The sequence below is a fragment of the Macaca fascicularis genome, chromosome 1 (genome assembly GCF_037993035.2).
Source record: "Macaca fascicularis isolate 582-1 chromosome 1, T2T-MFA8v1.1".
Taxonomy (NCBI): Eukaryota; Metazoa; Chordata; class Mammalia; order Primates; family Cercopithecidae; genus Macaca; species Macaca fascicularis.
The window spans coordinates 172,181,117-172,200,082 of NC_088375.1; the positions used below are offsets into that span (position 1 = coordinate 172,181,117).

The window sequence follows — 18,966 nt, forward strand, 5'->3', positions numbered from 1 at the left end:
ATTTTCAGCCTATGCATTTTTCTTCTATTGTTTAGTTAAATGCTGTTTATATGTAACATTTTTTCCTTTTTGTTTATTATATTTTAAGTTCTGGGATGCATGTGCAGAATGTGCAGGTTTGTTACATAGGTATATACATGCCGTGGTGGTTTGCTGCACCCATCAGCCCGTCAATTACATTAGGTATTTCTCCTAATGCTATCACTCCCCTACCCCCCTACTCCCCGACAGGCCCCAGTGTGTGATGTTCCCCTCCCTGTGTTCATGTGTTCTCATTGTTTGACTCTCATTTATGAGTGAGAACGTGGTATTTGGTTTTCTGTTCCTGTGTTAGTTTGCTGAGAATGATGGTTTCCAGCTTCATCCATGTCGCTGCAAAGGACATGAACCCATCCTTTTTATGACTGCATAGTATTCCATGGTGTATATGTGCCACATTTTATTTATCCAGTCTATCATTGATGGGCATTTGGGTTGTTTCCAAGTGTTTGCTATTGTGAATAGTGCCGCAGTAAACATACAGGTGCATCTGTCTTTATAGTAGAATGATTTATAATCGTTTGTGTATATACCCAGTAATGGGATTGCTGGATCAAATGGTATTTCTGGTTCTAGATCCTTGAGGAATCAGCACACTGTCTTCCACAATGGTTGAACTAATTTACACTCCCAAAAACAGTGTAAAAGCATTCCTATTTTTCCACATCCTCTCCAGCATCTGTTGTTTCCTGACTTTTTAATGATCGCCATTCTAACTGGTGTGAGATGGTATGTCACACCAGTTAGATTTGCATTTCTGTAATGACCAGTGATGATGAGCTTTTTTTCATGTTTGTTGGTCTCATAAATGTCTTCTTTTGAGAAGTGTCTGTTCATATCCTTTCCCCACTTTTTGATGGCATTGTTTGTTTTTTTCTTGTAAATTTGTTTAAGTTCTTTGTAGATTCTGGATATTAGCCCTTTGTAAGTTGGATAGATTGCAAAATTTTTCTCCCATTCTGTAGGTTGCCTCTTTACTCTGATGATAGTTTCTTTTGCTGTGCAGAAGCTCTTTAGTTTAATTAGATCCCATTTGTCAATTTTGGCTTTTGTTGCCATTGCTTTAATCATGAAGTGTTTGCCCATGGCTACATCCTGAATGGTATTGCCTAGGTTTTCTTCTAGGGTTTTTATGGTTTTAGGCCTTACGTTTAAGTCTTTAATCCATCTTGAGTTAATTTTTGTATAAGGTGTAAGGAAGGGATCCAGTTTCAGTTTTCTGCATATGGCTAGCCAGTTCTGAACACCATTTATTAAATAGGGAATCCTTTCCCCATTGCTTGTTTTTGTCAGATTTGTCCAAGATCAGATGGTTGTAGATGTGTGGTATCATTTCTGAGGCCTCTGTTCTGTTCCATTGGTCTATATATCTGTTTTGGTACCAGTACATGATGTTTTGATTACTGTAGCCTTGTAGTATAGTTTGAAGTCTGCCGAGACCAGCTCAGTTGGGGAAACCCTAACCCAGTGGCCCTAGAGGAATTAAAGACACACACAGAGAAATATGGAGGTGTGAAGTGGGAAATCAGGGGTCTCACAGCCTTCAGAGCTGAGAGCCCCAAACAGAGATTTACCCACATATTTATTAACAGCAAACCATTTATTAGCATTGTTTCTATAGATACTAAATCAACTAAAAGTATCCCTTATGGGAAACGAAGGGATGGGCCGAATTAAAAGAATAGATTGGGCTAGTTAACTGCAGCAGGAACACGCCCTTAAGACACACCTAGCTCATGCTATTGTTTGTGGCTTAAGAATGCCTTTAAGCGGTTTTCCACCCTGGGCGGGCCAGGTTTTCCTTGCCCTCATTCCCATAAACCCACAACCTTCCAGCTTGTTCATTAGGGCCATTATGGACATGTCACAGTGCTGCAGAGATTTTGTTTATGGTGAGTCTTGGGGCCAGTTTATGGCCAGATTTTGGGGGGCTTGCTTCTAACATGTCTCCCTTTGATTTGCAAAGAGATAAAAGCAAGGGCAGCTCATAGGATTCGGGATTCACATCTGCAGACTATACAAAGACAGACAACATAGATTAAAAGCACAGTCATTGAAATCACAGAGCTTAAGTGTTTTTATCCATTTTAATGGGTTACTAGCTGCTAATTTGTCTGCAGTTCCTTTAAGCACTCCAGTTTCTGGCATTAAGGTCTGGTGTGCCTGGGATGCTTTAAATATTTGTTCTTTTAATTTTGCTGTATCCAGAAACAAGTTTGTAGAGTGTCCTTCTAGATGCTTTTTTATTCTTTCCCAGATTTTGATCTTATTAAGAGCATTTAACAGTTTCCACAAATCCTTATATTTAGCTCCTAGAGCGGGCCATATCATTTGAGGTTGAGGTGCCATTATATAACCATGGTTCCAGATAATAGGAACTTTTGCCCTACTTCCTATCATTTCTACCATCTGACCATTTTGTTCAGATCATCTGAACATAGTGTGGCCATGGCACGCAGACTGAGAGGTGCAATTCAAGCTAAACATCACATTAGGGGACCAATTAATAATTAATGATTCCACAGGAATCGTCGTGCAGCACCTCTGCCTGTTCTGCAATGCAATCTTCCTAAACAAGTACGTTCATTTTTTCTAACTGGGCCCAGTCCTGTTTACAAATAGGTTTTTGAGGGTGGTATGCCTCAATTATAAGAGTAGATTTATTACGGCAAATACTGAGATCAGAAAGCATGTGTAACTGTGTCAAAGAGTGATTGCATCTAGGCATTATTACCAGACCTTACTGAAGGAATGCTCACGGCAGTGGTGATAACCACTATCATAGCTACCATTAAATTATTTATTGTGACTGGTTGTCCGGCTTTCCTCAGGTTTTCTTCCGCCATCTGTGACAGCTTCTTGGCTGTGTTCAATGGGTGTTGCTCGTGACAGTTGGGGTCCTCCTCAGGGTCAGTCTAGACGTGGCTGCAACTGGGGGGTCCTCGGGATCCTCCCAGAGTCTCTTCCTCAGCATCTGGCTCATGATAAGGTTTCAAGTATCCTGATGGTATCCAAATAGGCTGTTGATTTTTGCCTGGAGAAATAGAAGCATAACCTCTACCCCAACTTATTATTTTACCTATATCCCAACTTTTTGTTATTGGATCTTTTCACCAAATAATGCTAGATTCAGTTGTGTATAGGCTGTCCTGTAATCCCTATTTTTTCTCCTTTTTTGTCATCAGTCATTCATCTGTATGAAATCGTAACTGAGAATTTTCAATTAACTGTGTGGAGTGAACCATGTATGAAGAATCAGAAATCACATTAATAGGCTTATCAAAAGCAGTCAATACCTCAATTATTGCTACAAGCTCCATTTTTTGAGCTGAAGTATAGGACGTCTGGAAAACTTCACTTTTTGAGCCAAATAAGAAGCTTTACCATTACTAGACCCATCTGTAAAAACATTCTCAGCACCTTCGATTGGTTTAAACTTAGTTATTTTAGGGAGAATCCAATTAGTTCATTTCAAAAACTGAAGCAGCTTCATTTTAGGAAAATGATTATTGAGAATACCCACAAAGTCAGCTAAATGGGTTTGCCAAGTAAGACTATTTATAAAAGCTTGCTGTATTTGTGCCTTCATGAGAGGGACAATAATTTTTCCAGGATCATATCCATGTAATTTAACAATCCGAGTTCTCCCAGTCCCTATCATACTGATTTGATCTAAATGAGGAGTTAGAGTCCATGAATTAGTATGTGGAAGAAAAAACCATTCTACTAAGTCCTGTTCTTGGACAGTAACACCAGTAGGTGAATGCTGAGTTGAAAGGTAGCAATACCTAGAGCAGGTCGTATCGAATTAATATCCCCTAGTAATTTTTGAAAGTCATTTAATGTTTTTAGTTGATCCCTATGTATGGTTACTTTCTGTGGCACAATGATAGTGTCATTTACTAAGGTCCCCAAGTAGGAGTAAGGAATAGTAGTCTGCATTTTGTCAGGAGCTATAATTAAACCAGCGCCAGAAATCGAATTTTGCAAGTGATCATAACATTGGAGTAATATTTCTGGAGTGGGGGCAGCACAAAGTACATCATCCATATAGTGAATAATGTAACACTGTGAAAACTTTTTACTAGTAGGTTCAATTGCTTGCCCCACTTACGTCTGGCAAATTGTTGGGCTGTTTAACATGCCCTGGGGCAGCACTTTCCAATGATAATGCTTAGCAGGCTGCTGGTTGTTTACTGCAGGAATTGTAAATGCAAACCATTCACAGTCTTGCTCAGCTAAAGGGATAGTAAAGAAACAGTCTTTTAAATCTGTAACTATTAAAGGCCAATTTTTTGGAATTATAGCAGGAGAAGGCAGTCCTGGCCGTAATGCTCTCGTAGGTTGTATAACTGAATTGATGGCTCTTAAGTCAGTTAACATTCTCCATTTTCCTGATTTTTTCTTAATTACGAAAACTAGAGAATTCCAAGGAGAAAATGTTGGAGCTATGTGCCCATTTTCTAATTGTTCAGTAACTAATTTCTCTAAAGCCTATAGTTTTTCTTTACTTAGCAGCCATTGTTCTATCCAAATTGGCTTATCTGTTAACCCTTTTAAAGGTATAGGTTCTGGAGACTTAACAGTGGCTGCCATCAAAAATTATTTCCTAATCTTTGGCGGGAACTTTGTTTTTCTGCTTGAAGCGGTTCTTTCAAACCTTGCAAATTTTTTTTCTAGTCCCATACCAGGGACATACCCCATTTCATGCATTGTATATAATTGTTCTGGAATTAGAACTTGTGCTTCCCATTGTTGTAATAAATCTCTTCCCCATAAATTATAGGTACAGAAGTTATAGTTGGTTGAATAGTCCCAGATTGTCCATCGGGCCCTTCACAATGCAAAATGTAACCACTTTGATATACTTCAGCGGCTTTACCAACTCCAACTATGTTAAATTGAGCCGGTTGAATTGGCCACGTGGACTGCCGGTGCTGTAGAGAAATGATTGAAATGTCCGCTCCTGTATCTACCAAACCTTTAAATTTCTTTCCTTAAATAGTTATTTCACAGGTAGGACGTTTATCGGTGATTTGATTTACCCAATAAGCTGCTTTGCCTTGTTTATTTGTGCTTCCAAATCCTCCTGTTTGTTTAATTTCACTTTTTCCCATTCCCACATACAGCACAATCAGGAGCTGTGCCATGAGCTCTCCTGGCTCTGCTTTCCAGGGAACAGAAGTAGATATAACAATTTGAATTCCCCCATTGTAATCTGAATCAATGACTCCTGTATGTATTTGTATGCCTTTTAAACTTACACTAGACCTTCCTAAAAGTAATCCTATTGTCCCTGCTGGCAAGGGTCCACAGACTCCTGTTGGGACCTTTTGCAGGGGTTCCCCAGGCAGAAGGCTCATAGCTTTTGTGCAGCATGAATCTACTGCAGCACTACCGGCTGTGGCGGGGGACAGGCATTGTACAGGGGTGAGGGAATTACCTGAGCTGGAAATGCCCCGGTTTAGAACAGGGCCCCGCCCCTCATGGCATTCCCCGAAATGGGGACACTGACTAGCCCAGTGTTTTCCTTTTTTACATTTTGGACATATTTCAGACTCAACAGTTTTCTTTTTTCCCCTATCTGGCGGCCTGACTCGCTGATTTTTTCTACATTCTTTTTTAGTATGACCATGCTTCCCACAGTTGAAACAAGCCCCAGGAAATGGAGTATTTCCTTTATCTACTCTCAGTCCTGCCATTGCCTGTGCCAACAAGGTAGCTTTATGCAGATTACCTCCGATACCATCACAGGCCTTGATATAATCAACTAAATGTGCTTTTCCTCTGAGAGGTTGCAGAGCAGCCTGGCAATCGGGATTAGCATTGTCGAAAGCTAATAACTGCAACACTATATCCTGAGCAGCCGAATCTGCAACCATCCTTTTAAGAGACTCCTGTAACTGAGCTATAAAATCAACTTATGGTTCCCTTGGTCCCTGTTTTATAGCACTAAAGGAAGGGTATTGTTCTCCACCTGAAGTGATTTTTTTCCCAAGCTCTAATGCCCACTCCTCTAAGCTGTTCTATGGCGTCATCCTATGTGACCAGTTGTGCATCTAAACCAGCCCAGCCGCCAACCCCCAAAAGTTGATCTGCAGTTACAGTAATTTGAGATTGGGGCATTGGCATTGCGAGCAGCCTGAATGGAAGCTGCATCCGCCCACCAAGTTTTAAATTGTAAGAACTCAGCAGTAGTTAGACAAGCTCAAGTAAGAGTGTCCCAGTCAGTAGGAATAATCCAACTGGAAACAGTAACATTCTTTAACAGTCCCATTACAAAAGGAGAACCTGGTCCATACTGACTTATTGCTTGTTTTAAGTCTTTGAGTAATTTAAAAGGAAAAGGCTCAAATGTAGCTGTAATTTTTCCCTGTTGATCTGGGGGGTGTATTCTAACAGGGAATTGCCAGGCCTCTTAATCACCCTCTTGTCTAGCTTGCTGAATTCCTGCCTGAATAGAACTAAGAGCAGTCGCTGGAGGCACTGCTCGAACAGTCACTGGGGCAACTACTTTTCACCCAGTGTCCTCTGGAAAAGAAAGATCTGGGGGGTCATTTTCTTCAAAATAATAATGAGGGGGTGCAGAAGGGTAGGGATGAATCTCTCCTTCCTTTGCCACTTTGGCTTTAGCTGGTAAATAAACCTGCTCTGTAACCTCATCTGTTACTTTGCTATACTCTCGTTCCTCATTATCAGTGTGAAAAAGTTCCAAGGTGAAACGAACCAGACCCCATACCTGTCCCATTGCTACCCTGACGCTTCCGAGCTCCCCTTCTTTCTCACCACGGGGATTGCTTTAAGAGTACTCAGGTGTCATCCAGCTAGTGTGCCATTCCAACCCTCTTTCCGGCGACCCTTCGACCTGGATTCGAGCCCCCATGAATGGGCGCCACTTGCCGAGACCGGCTAAGTCAGGGAGACCCTAACCCAGTGACGCTAGAGGAATTAATGACACACAGAAATATAGAGATGTGAAGTGGGAAATCAGGGGTCTCACAGCCTTCAGAACTCAGAGCCCCTAACAGAGATTTACCCACATATTTATTAACAGCAAACCAGTCATTAGCATTGTTTCTGTAGATATTAAATTAACTAAAGGTATCACAGAAACGAAGGGATGGGCCAAATTAAAAGAATTGATTGGGCTAGTTAACTGCAGCAGGAACATGCCCTTAAGACACAGATCGCCCATGCTGTTGTTTGTGACTTAAGAATGCCTTTAAGCAGTTTTCCACCCTGAGTGGACCAGGTGTTCCTTGCCCTCATTCCCATAAACCCATAACCTTCCAGCTTGGGCATTAGGGCCATTATGGACATGTCACAGTGCTGCAGAGATTTTGTTTATGACCAGTCTTGGGGCCAGTTTATGGCCAGATTTTGGGGGGCTTGCACCCAACAGAAGTCATGTAGTGTGATGCCTCCAGCTTGGTTCTTTTTGCTTAGGATTGTCTTGACTATACCGGCATTTTTTTTAAAGTGTATATCTTATTTATTCAACTTAGTTGCAGTCTCTTACATCTTCCCCAAATGGTTTTATCTTCTCTCTTTTTGCCAGTTAGTCTTCCCTTCTCATTGCCTCTAGGGTCACATTGCCTGCTACATCCTCCCTTCTGTCATCTGTGACTTCTAAATTGTGAGCTGGGGGAACAAGTTTACCGTGATCAATAGGTAGCATTTGCAAGATTCATTTCAGAATGACTCTGAAGTTCATTATGATTTCTTCTTGGCCTTTGGACTATTTAAGAAGTTGTTTTTGTCTTAAATTTTCGGTCTTGAAATTCTAGGTATCCTTTTGTTTCTGATTTTGGCCTAATTAAATGATCAGAGAACATAACTCTGTATGATAACAGTTTGTTATATTTGTGGCAACTAGTTTTATGGTCTAGTATATGGTCAGTTTTTGTAAATATCTGATGCATTCTAAAAGAATGAATATTCTTTCATTGTTAGTTACAGCATTCTATGTCCTGTACTCTTGTTTGTTTAAATCTTTTTGGTCTTTACTAAATTTTACATGCTTATTCTAATATCCCACTACAATTGTGGTTTTGTAATTTCTCCTTGTCATTCTGTCAGAGTTTTATTTCTCTTGAGGCCTGATTATGAAACATTTAACACTTTTATATAATTTTTGGTGGATTGCACTTTCATCTACATGAACTATGATGCTTTTTAAAATTAGTTATAACTACACTAGGTTTTCTTTGCCGTGTGTGTGTGTGTGTGTGTGTGTGTGTGTGTGTGTGTGTGTGTAGCATGACTTTTTCATCCCTTTACTTCCAACATTTCTTATTATGTTTTAGGTATTTCTTTTAAAAACAGCATATAGTTAGATTTTTTTTCTTGTCTCTTAAAAATCTGGTTTGTTAATCTTTCTCTTTCACTAGAGTTTCTAATCCATTTACATTTAGTTTAATTAAATTGAATGTATTTAACATTTTATGTTCTACTTTATATCGTCTTACCCCATTATAGTTTTTTTTTCCCTCTCATTTATTGACTTGTTGTTGTTGTTGTTGTTGTTGTTGTTGTTGAGAAAGGGTCTTGCTCTGTCACCCAGGCTGGAGTGCAGTGGCACAATCTCAGCTCACTGCAACCCCTGCCTACCACGTTCAAGTGATTCTCCCACCTCAGCCTCCTAAGTAGCTGGGCTTACAGGCGACTGCCACTGTGCCTGGCTAATTTTTTTTTTTTTTTAGATGGAGTCTCACTCTGTCGCCCAAGCTGGAGTGCAGTGGTGCAGTCTCAGCTCACTGCCAGCTCTGCCTCCCAGGTTCACGCCATTCTTCTGCCTCTGCCTCCTGAGTAGCTGGGACTACAGGTGCCCGCCACCATGCCCAGCTAATTTTTTTGTATTTTTTTTAGTAGAGACGGGGTTTCACTGTGTTAGCCAGGATAATCTCGATCTCCTGATCTCATGATCCACCCGCTTCAACCTCCCAAAGTGCTGGGATTACAGGCGTGAACCACCATGCCTGGCCAGTTTTTTTTTTGTATTTTTAGTAGAGACGAGTTGCACCATGTTGGCCAGGCTAATCTCAAACTCCTGGCGTCAAGTGATCTACCCAACTTAGCCTCCCAAAGTGCTGTATATATTCTTATAAGGCAGTTTTGTTAATGATTGACCATGTGTTTCAGAGGTCATAGTGGAAGAATTTTAGGAGATGGAGCAGACGTGGCAAGTGAGGTAAGAAGAAAGAATATAAAGAGCTATGTGTGTGGTGATCAGAGTCCGAGTCATGAATGAAGGCTTTTGAAGGCTGGGCCTGTTGAGGTGGTAGACACAAACTGGGGAAAATAATTTAATGAGGTTAATCCTGCTGGTCTGAAGGCAGAGAGTAATTGTGAAACTGTGGCTGTTGTAATATGGAAGGAGAGGTATGAATCTTGGCCTGGAAAATGTAGAACTCTGGCACCTCTTCCTCATTCCTGGTAATAGTGTTATGAAACAATTCTTTCTGTTTTCTAGAGGTCATCCCTTCTCAAGCAGAAAATTAAGAACTAATGAGCTAGGGCATTTATTATAGATGATAAATTAACTTCTGTACACCTAGAGTGGTCCTCGCTGTCAATGTCTTTGGGACAATGGGGAAAATAGTCCCTCAAATCATTTTTTGTAGGGCTTAATTATGCCATGGAACCCTGGTTAATACTGTTCTGGATACTAATCTTAGGTTGGTTTTATATATGCACATTTCTACTAATTTATAATGTGCCTTTTTAATGTATTTATTTGAATGAATACAAATTCTCATTTTTAATGTAGGCAAATGTGACCATCTTTTTTATAGTTTATGGTTTTTATGTCTTATTTAAGATATACTGTCCTTCCCCCAAGATTATAAATATATTGTCTTATATTTCCCGTTGAAAGCTTTAAACATTTTGCCTTTTGTATTTAAAGTTCTTTCTTTGTCTAGATCTATTTTCTGTATGATGGTACAAGGTCGGAATCTGCTTTTTTTTTCTCGAGGAAGATCAATTGTCTCAACATCATTTATTAAACAGTTCATCCTTTCAGTAGTGGTCCGCAGTGCCAGCTCTGTCACAGATCAGATTTTCAGATATGCATAGGACATTTTTTGTGTTCTTTATTCTGTTTCATTTGACTGCCAAAAATACACCAAAATCAAATTGTCCTAATTATTTTAGTTTAGTAAGCGCACGTATCTGGTAGAACACATTCATCTCCCTCCTCCCCACATCCCACCTTGTTCTTCTTCAAGAGTATCTTGGCTCTATGCTTTTCCCCCATTAAATTTTAAAAATCACTGGTCAAAGTTCCAGGAAAACCCAACTGGGATTTTGGTTAGAATTGCATTGATCCTATAGAATAATCTGAGGGAAAACTGACATCTTTACATTACTGATTCTTTTTCATGTTTGTCTTAATTCTTCCAAAATGTGTCACTGTGTTATTGGCAATTTATGTGGGAATATAAGAGATGTCGGTGTATGCCTGTTTGTCAAGATGAGAATAATTTTTTTATTGTATTTCTGAAAAATAGGTACTTGAAAATTCAGTCAGTGCTGTGTATTTATGCGTACCTGAAAGTTCAGCTATAAAAAGTGTCTGTCCTTAAAATAAAGGAGCGTTTTCCTTATGAGAACAATTGTGGATTTAGGGATGAGGGTCAAAGTTCTTTTGTGCCCAGCTCAGAAGCAGTATAGCAAAACAGTTAAGCAAAGCTTATGTGGGTCACTTATATGCATGGGCAACCATGAGAGGCAGTAAACAAAGTGGATATGAGCTTGGAGCTTGTGTCTCGGGAGCCACACTTTCTGTGTTGAAATTCTTGACCTGCCACTTATTACAAAATACTTCTGGTGGGTCAGGTTTTTTTTTTCTGTAAGATGGGGTGAGTAGTAATACTTATTTCTTTGAGTGATTGTGAAGAATAAATAAGTTAATATACATAAAGCGTTTGGTCATTAATTATCACCCAGTATAGAAGGAAGATTGGTGAGGTGGTTGAGATCATGACTTCAGCAGTTGTGTATGTTCAACTTTCCTATGTCTTTCCTCTCAACATCCCCTCTACTTCTTCCTCATTTTTAGTTAGTATATTTATCAACTGAGTATTAGAACATAGTATAATAGTGAAGAGTATAGGCTTTGGAGTCTGGTTAACCTGGACTAAAATGCTAGCTTTACCCTTTTTTAGTACCATAAGGCAAATTAATCTCTAGCCTTCAGTTTTCTTACCTGTAAACTCGTAATAATAATAATGTCATAGTTTACAGTTGTTGTGAGAGCTAAATAAAATGTGATTAGCATAGTTTCTTGCACATTTCAAATTTTATTTTTTGTCATCATCATCATTATTATTATCATCTGTATTCTTATCTGTAAAATTGAGATGATACAACCTGCTTGGTAATACTGTTGGAGGACTAAATCAAATAATGTATGTAAAGTGTTTAGTATGATGACTGAAACAGAGTATATGTCCAATAAATGGTACTGTAAATGTGTTTTTATTTAGTTTTTCATTTCTGTTTTACATACTGTATACAAATATAGATTGGTGTTTGAAAATAGCGTTTCAACCTTATATGCTATAAGTACAAATACCTTTTTACTTCTGTATGGCCTAAGACTTTTCCTCTTTGTATCAGTGGTGCTTGATTAGAAACAATAGTCCTCTAAGTCTGACATACCCAATTTTGTCGTACTTTCTACTCTTAGCCCACTCTTATTTACTGTGAGTCAGTTGTTTTTTTCCTTTATTTTCATTATATCTGATATTCTGTGATGTATATCTTTTAGTTTTTAATGGTAGAATCTTTTAGTTTTTATCTTTATGTTTTTTATTAACGTGTTTATCCTCTGCTGACAGTCATGCAGTAGATTACAACAAACTTCTATTAGCAGGAAAGTTTCATTAAACTTCAGGCTCTTAATCTTAAGGTTATATATGATCCTTTTACACAAGTGTTGTCTAAAATGGTTCTTTTTAATTATATTATTCTTAAGCAATTTTTGTTTTATTGTTTTTAGAAGAGAACAGTTGATAGCCAAAAAACAAGAAATGGTCATTGATCAATCTATCTCATTCTACTGCTCTTTCTTTTCAGAGTGGCAGACAACACACTACCTTTTCAGCAGAATCAAGTCGAAGCCTTTTGATCTGTCTACTTTGGGTTCTCAAAAATGCAGATGAAACAGTTCTACAGAAGTGGTTTACAGATCTCTCAGTCTTACAACTAAACCGGCTGTTAGATCTGCTTTATCTCTGTGTATCTTGCTTTGAGTATAAAGTAAGTGGTCATTATACCATTGCAAAGAACAAGAAAGGAAACATAATGCGGAAAAAATAGAAGAAAATTTCCTCAAAACCTGTTCTCTTCTAATGTTTAAATTTTAGGGGAAAAAAGTGTTTGAAAGAATGAATAGCTTGACCTTTAAGAAATCAAAAGACATGAGAGCAAAGCTTGAAGAAGCTATCCTTGGGAGCATAGGAGCTAGGCAAGAAATGGTACGCCGAAGCCGAGGACAGCTCGGTACGTACACAATAGCTTCTCCTCCTGGTGAGAATTTCTTCAATTTCCTTGAGTTATATATTGTAATGATTATTGTTGCTAGTCTTAAATGTCAATCCTATGCTTTTCAAAAAGCATTTTAACTGTAACTGTAAATTAACTTGAATAATCATTTCTCTGCAGTAATACAAGTTAGAATTATGATTAAGGTGAGTCAACATACCCCCTAGTTTTCTCTAGATAGTCTTGGTTCATACCTGTTGCCCTTATATAGTTAATAGCATCCATCCTCCCTTTTTAAAAAGACTTTATTTTTGTAGAGCAGTTTTAAGTTCACAGTAAAACTGAGCAAAAGTACAGAGATTTCCCATATACCCCTTAGCATGCATAGCCTCCCCCATTATTAACATCTGCCATCAGAAGTGCATTTATTGTAACTGGTGAACTTACATTAACACATCATCACCCAGAGTCCATAGTTTATGTTAGGGATGATTCTATGTAACATCTGTTTTTACTTTTTTTTTTTTTTTTTTTAATTGAGACAGATTCGCCCTCTGTCACCCAAGCTGGAGCACAGTGGTGTGATCGTGGCTTACTGCAGCATTGACCTCCCTCGCCCAAGCAGTTCTTCCACCTTCACCCCCCAGTACACACATACCCTGGTAGCTGGGACTACAGGTGTGAACCACCATGTTCAACTAATTTTTTTTTTTTCTTTTTTAGAAACTGTCTCACTATATTGCCCAGGCTAGTCTTGAATTCCTGAGCTCAAGTGATCCTCCCACATTGGCCTCTCACGGTGCTGTGAGCCACCATGCCTGGCCCATTTTTACTCTTTATTTGCAAAATGAATTAATATGCCCTGTATGTAAGGCAAAAATATTGCCCATCAAACTCAAATAGCAGTGAGACAAAACAGTTTAGTAGTATTTGAGACTGGTTTTCTAATCCCAGATCTGCTACCCATTAGCCAAATAACCTTGGCCAAGTCACTTAATCTCCCCACCTTCCTTTTCCTTATAAATTTGTGATTGTTTTCAGAATTTAGAAGATAGTGTAACTAACTGATCTTATCATCTTTATAGTAATCATGTATGTGGAAACGTTTTGTAAATTCTAAAGTGACATACAGACAAAACTGTTGCTAAGAGTTTCTTAAGGCCAGGACCATGGGTTGGTCATCTGTGTAGATGATACATGCCACAGCACAATATGTATTTGTTGACTTAAAATATGAATGTAAGTGTGAATGGATTTTTAATTGTTTTCTGACAGTCAATTAGCATAATAATAATCTGTTTATCATTTATATACTGTGTGTTTTATAGTAATGAAAAGACAGTCTTTGCCTTTAAAAAAAATAGAGCACCATTTTTTCACTTTAGTTATACACAATTTAAGGTGTACTTTTGGGTTTTCATTCATTATAGATGGAAACCCTTGGCTGGGCGCAGTGGCTCACGCCTGTAATCCCAGCACTTTGGGAGGCCGAGGCGGGCAGATCACGAGGTCAGGAGATCAAGACCATCCTGGCTAACACGGTGAAACCCCGTCTCTACTAAAAATACAAAAAAATTAGCCAGGCGTGGTGGCAGGTGCCTGTAGTCCCAGCTACTCGGGAGGCTGAGGCAGGAGAATGGCGTGAACCCGGGAGGTGGAGCTTGCAGTGAGCCGAGATCGCGCCACTGCACTCCAGCCTAGGTGACAGAGCGAGATTCCATCTCAAAAAAAAAAAAAAAAAAGAAAAGAAAAGAAACCCTCTGAAAACGTATGAAAATTAACTTTTACTGAGATCATTTAATTATTACCAAACCCTAATGAATAATTATAGTTATCTTTTAGATTAAGAAAATAAAACACAAAGAAGTAAATAACTGCCTAAGATCATAAACTAAGTGACAGAATCAGGATTTTTTGATTTCTAATTTAGCGTTCTTTCTATTATACCACAACCCTGAGGTTTATTTTTGGAGAGAATGGAACTATTAACAGTATACTTGTTACATTTTTTAACCTGTGGCCTCAGGAAATCTATCTTTGTTTGAATATAAGAATTGAAGTCTTTTTATCTTATAATTCTTGTAATTATTATTTGTCTTGTAATTCTTATTTACATTTCTACATTTAAGTTAGGTCAATAATAGACATTGGTTTATTAGGTCTAATAATAGACATTCTTTTATTTTTCTTAACTTTCAGTTCTAAGACATTATTAACTAATGAGACAGTTTTGTGGGAAAAAATGTAAATGATAGAAAATTATACTTAATTTTGCTAACTATCTTAATATAGGCATATCTTTTTGTTTTTTTTTCCATAAATTTCTTAAAGACGTGGATTTCAAAATTTAAAAAAGAGAAAGAGATAAGGAAAGAAAGGAAAGGAAAGGGAAAGAAATTGGAAGAAATAGAGACATGTCCTTTATTTTGCAGGAAATCATTCTTATTTCTCAGTATTTTTTGTATTTCTTTAATTGACATATATATAGTTGTATTTTTCAGTATTTTTAAAAATTTCTATTTGAACTCTGAACTTTTACTTTCATTGTTCTTCCATCCTCTCAACCAATTTAAACTTATCATTTTCAAAAACAAGCAGTTTTGTAGTTGAAAGTTTGAAATTATGACTGAGTCCATTATTTAAATGTATATTTATATTATCCACATTCTCAATGCTGTCTCCACTTCTAATGGATTTATATGAATTATTTCTATTGCTGCCACCCCTTAAAGGAACCCATACATGCAGTCTGCCTTCAAACCTAGAAACCTCTTAAGGGAAAACTCCGTTCTTCCTCTTGTTCTGCCTTATATAGACCGAAAGAAGTAATTACTTTAGGAGTCCTTCCTATTTTGTTTATGTATTAAACAGAAACTTACTGAGCTCTCAGTATGCACCAATTTATCAGCCTAGACATAACATGCTGAACAAAGTACATATCATTTCTGTTCTTAAGGAGTTTATATACTTGTGGTCCTAAGTGTTATGGAAAGGAACAAAGCAAAGGAAAAGGAAAAGGAGGTAGGTATTGGAGAGTGTGAGGCCTTTCTAAGGAGGTGATAAATGAAAATTTGTGAGAAGAACAAGAAAAAGGAACAACAACCACTGCAGAGGTTGTAAGTCAGAAACATAGAATATATACTGATAGATTTGCAAGAAAAACAGCAGTAAGCAAGAGGAAGAATGGTAGGAAGTAAAGTCATATCATGTAGGGCCTTATAAGCCATGGTTAAGATTTTAAGAAAATCAATGTTAGAACATTTGCTTATTTAAATGGATATTGTTTTCAAAAAAAATACTGCATATAGCAAGTACATTTCTTCGGAAATTATTGTGAAAATTTTTAATAAAAAGCACCATTGTCAGGTTTTTCTACTTGTACTGAGGATAAAATGGCTTGTACAAATTATTGTTGTATTTCTTACATGATTGCAAGTATACATATATGTGGTCCAACTGAAATATCATTTGAAAATCGGCTTTGAAATTTATTTGACAGAGAGAAGTCCATCTGGAAGTGCCTTTGGAAGTCAGGAAAATTTGAGATGGAGAAAAGATATGACTCACTGGCGTCAAAACACAGAGAAGCTTGACAAGTAATAGAGCTTTCTATTTTATGTTACTGATGGGTGTGTTGAATTTTAAAATGCAAGAGGAAAATGATAACTTTTACTTTATATTTGTATTTAGTATTGACATTTAATAAATATGCTTATTAAGTCTTGGACAAAATATTTAATTTTAAAATTTTAGATTTAAAAAGATTTGGAGGAAGAACTTCTCGTGGTATAGTAAGGCAAAATGTTATATTTTAAACTCCATTTTCTCTAAAACATCCTCTTGTAAAATGCATTCAGCAACTATTTTTGGAACATATTTTAGGTGTTACATTGAACTAATTTTTTTTTTTTGAGATGGAGTTTTGCTCTGTTGCCCAGGCTGGAGTGCAGTGGCCTGATTTCGGCTCACCGCAACCTCCGCCTCCTGATGAACTAATATTTCAAATATTACAAAGAATTAGAAACCTGACATTTGTCTTCATGGAGCTTATAATGTAATTCAAGAAAGACAAAACAATACAGGTCTTCTGTTTCTAGCATGAAGGCAGACTTGATACATTGACTGATCCTACTGCCATAAACACCTGCAATGCACTTACATGAGTCTTCTCACTGCCCAAGTGGCTGCAGGTAAACTTGCCTGGCTTGAGATCTGGCATTGAGTCAAGGGGCTAAAATTTTTCTCTTGAGAATTTATAATTGTAAGTTAGCCCGCAAGTAGCTTCACTGGCCCATAAAACTTTGAGAATGGAGTGACCAAATCATTCAGGTTTGCCTAGCACTCTCCCAGTTATAGCACATATTGTCCAACATCCCAGGGAGCCCCTTAGTCCTGTTCTAAGGCAAACCAAGATGATTGATTACCGTGTCTGAGAACTGTCATCAGCCCAAGCCTCAGAAGATTCTCACAAATCAACTTTCACCAGTATTTTCTCACAGACGGTTAAATCATAACACAGAGGAAACAAGTGAGAGCCAGCAGAGAAACAAGTTTCAGTACCATATGTATGAGAGCTTGAAATAATCAGATATTGAATGTAATATTAAAATTCTTTTTTTTTTTTTTTTTTTTGAGACGGAGTCTCGCTCTGTCGCCCAGGCTGGAGTGCAGTGGCGCGATCTTGGCTCACTGCAAGCTCCGCCTCCCGGGTTTACGCCATTCTCCTGCCTCAGCCTCCTGAGTAGCTGGGACTACAGGCGCCCGCCACCGCGCCCGGCTAATTTTTTGTAGTTTTAGTAGAGACGGGGTTTCACCGTGGTCTCGATCTCCTGACCTTGTGATCCGCCCGCCTCGGCCTCCCAAAGTGCTGGGATTACAGGCATGAGCCACTGCGCCCGGCCAATATTAAAATTCTTAACCTTTGAATATGTGCTTTCCTTTCTTTTTCTCCATCTGTCCAAATCTATTTCTCTGATGTTTTTTCTACTTGTGTTATTTTTTAGAAATTACAGAGTAGCCAGGTGCTACACTATCAGTATATTGTTTTATTTCTGCATTTGTAGAACATGTTCTCTTGGTTTACCTTGCTGTATTTTGAGGGAGACTTTTTTGGTGTTCTCCTAATTCTTTCTGTTTAAACCATCTTATGTTTCTTTATAAAATGTCACTGGAAATTTTAAGTTTGAACATTAAATATTTTGTTTTCCAGTTTAATGTTGTGATGTTGATAATTGTATTTTATTCTTTTTTTTTTTTTTTTTTTTTTTTTTTTTTTTTTTTTTGAGACAAGGTCTCACTCTGTCATCAGGCCAAAGTGCAGTGGCACAATCATGACTCGCTGTAGCTTTGACCTCCTGGGCTTAGGTGAGCCTCCCACCTCAGCCTCCCAAGTAGCTGGGACTATAGCTGTGCACCACCACACCCAGATAATTTTTGTATTTTTTTTGGTGGAGACAGGGTTTTACCATGTTGTGCAGGCTGGTCTCTTCACTCCTGGGCTCAAGTGATCCCCTGCCTCAGCCTCTCAAAGTGCTTTTATTCTTAAATTGAATTTGTAAAATGTAAATTAATGAAGTATTCTCCTTAGTGGTAATAATAAAGATTCACAGACATATAGATCTAAAAACTTAGAAAAGCTAGCGTTTAATATGTCCTTGTACTTTATGTGTTATTTTGTCTACTTTGGTATAATATATAGTGCCTGTATATCTGTTGTTGCTAAAACAAAAATCTCGGCTATATTCATAAATCATGTGTAAATATCCTTAAATTTTTATTTGCATTAAATGATACTTTTATAAATATTAGTGTTTAAACTACTTTATTGCATCAAACTGTTTTGTTCTTTTTTCTTTATTTTTCTAGCTTTATTGAGTTATAATTGACAAAAATTGTGTATATTTATAGAATATAACATGACCTTTTAATATATGTGTACAATTGTGAAGTGATTACCACAGGCAAGCTAACTAGCATATTCATCACCTCACGTCCTTTTTTCCCTAAATTGTTTTGTTTCCAATGAGTGATTCCATCTAGTCTCACTGAAGAGTTAAATTATCTGAGCATATTTATATTTTAAAAATTGGGGGAAAATTAGATGAAACCTTAGACAAAATAAGTACATTTGTCCTGAATACAGACATTGGAAATCTTTGAAATAGTAAGATGAATACTAAATATTTGAATATTGTTTTCCATGAAGCAGTCCTAAATACAAGCCCACATAGCACCACCTAGTGTCAGTGTCACTTAGAATAAAACTGCTGCATGTCTGAAAGCTAAAACATAAATATTTGTGCTTTTAGTGGCATTAAGCTTCTGTAATGGGGTGAGAAAATGTGTATTGTGGTTAACAAACAAGCCACGTAAATGTGTAAACTATTGCCTTTTTTCTTATTCTCTTGTAATTTTTTGTTGGGCAAATACTGAAAATGG

General features: G+C 37.7%; 1 protein-coding gene across 17 annotated transcripts in view; it reads left to right on the forward strand.

The window, feature by feature from the left end:
- Positions 1–18,966, forward strand: part of DOCK7 (dedicator of cytokinesis 7) — a 228,671-nt gene that overhangs the window by 159,209 nt on the left and 50,496 nt on the right. For 9 of the 17 annotated variants that reach the window (XR_012419326.1, XM_005543186.4, XM_005543187.4 and 6 more), the window contains 3 exons: positions 12,121–12,303; positions 12,411–12,573; positions 16,028–16,124. Coding sequence is in view for 16 of the 17 variants with exons in the window: in XM_005543186.4 (XP_005543243.1) it covers positions 12,121–12,303; positions 12,411–12,573; positions 16,028–16,124 (443 nt within the window). In the remaining variant the exon portion in view is untranslated. The remainder of the gene's footprint in view (positions 1–12,120; positions 12,304–12,410; positions 12,574–16,027; positions 16,125–18,966) is intronic. The other 8 variants (XM_005543189.4, XM_065521384.1, XM_005543192.4 and 5 more) reach the window with 1 other exon arrangement.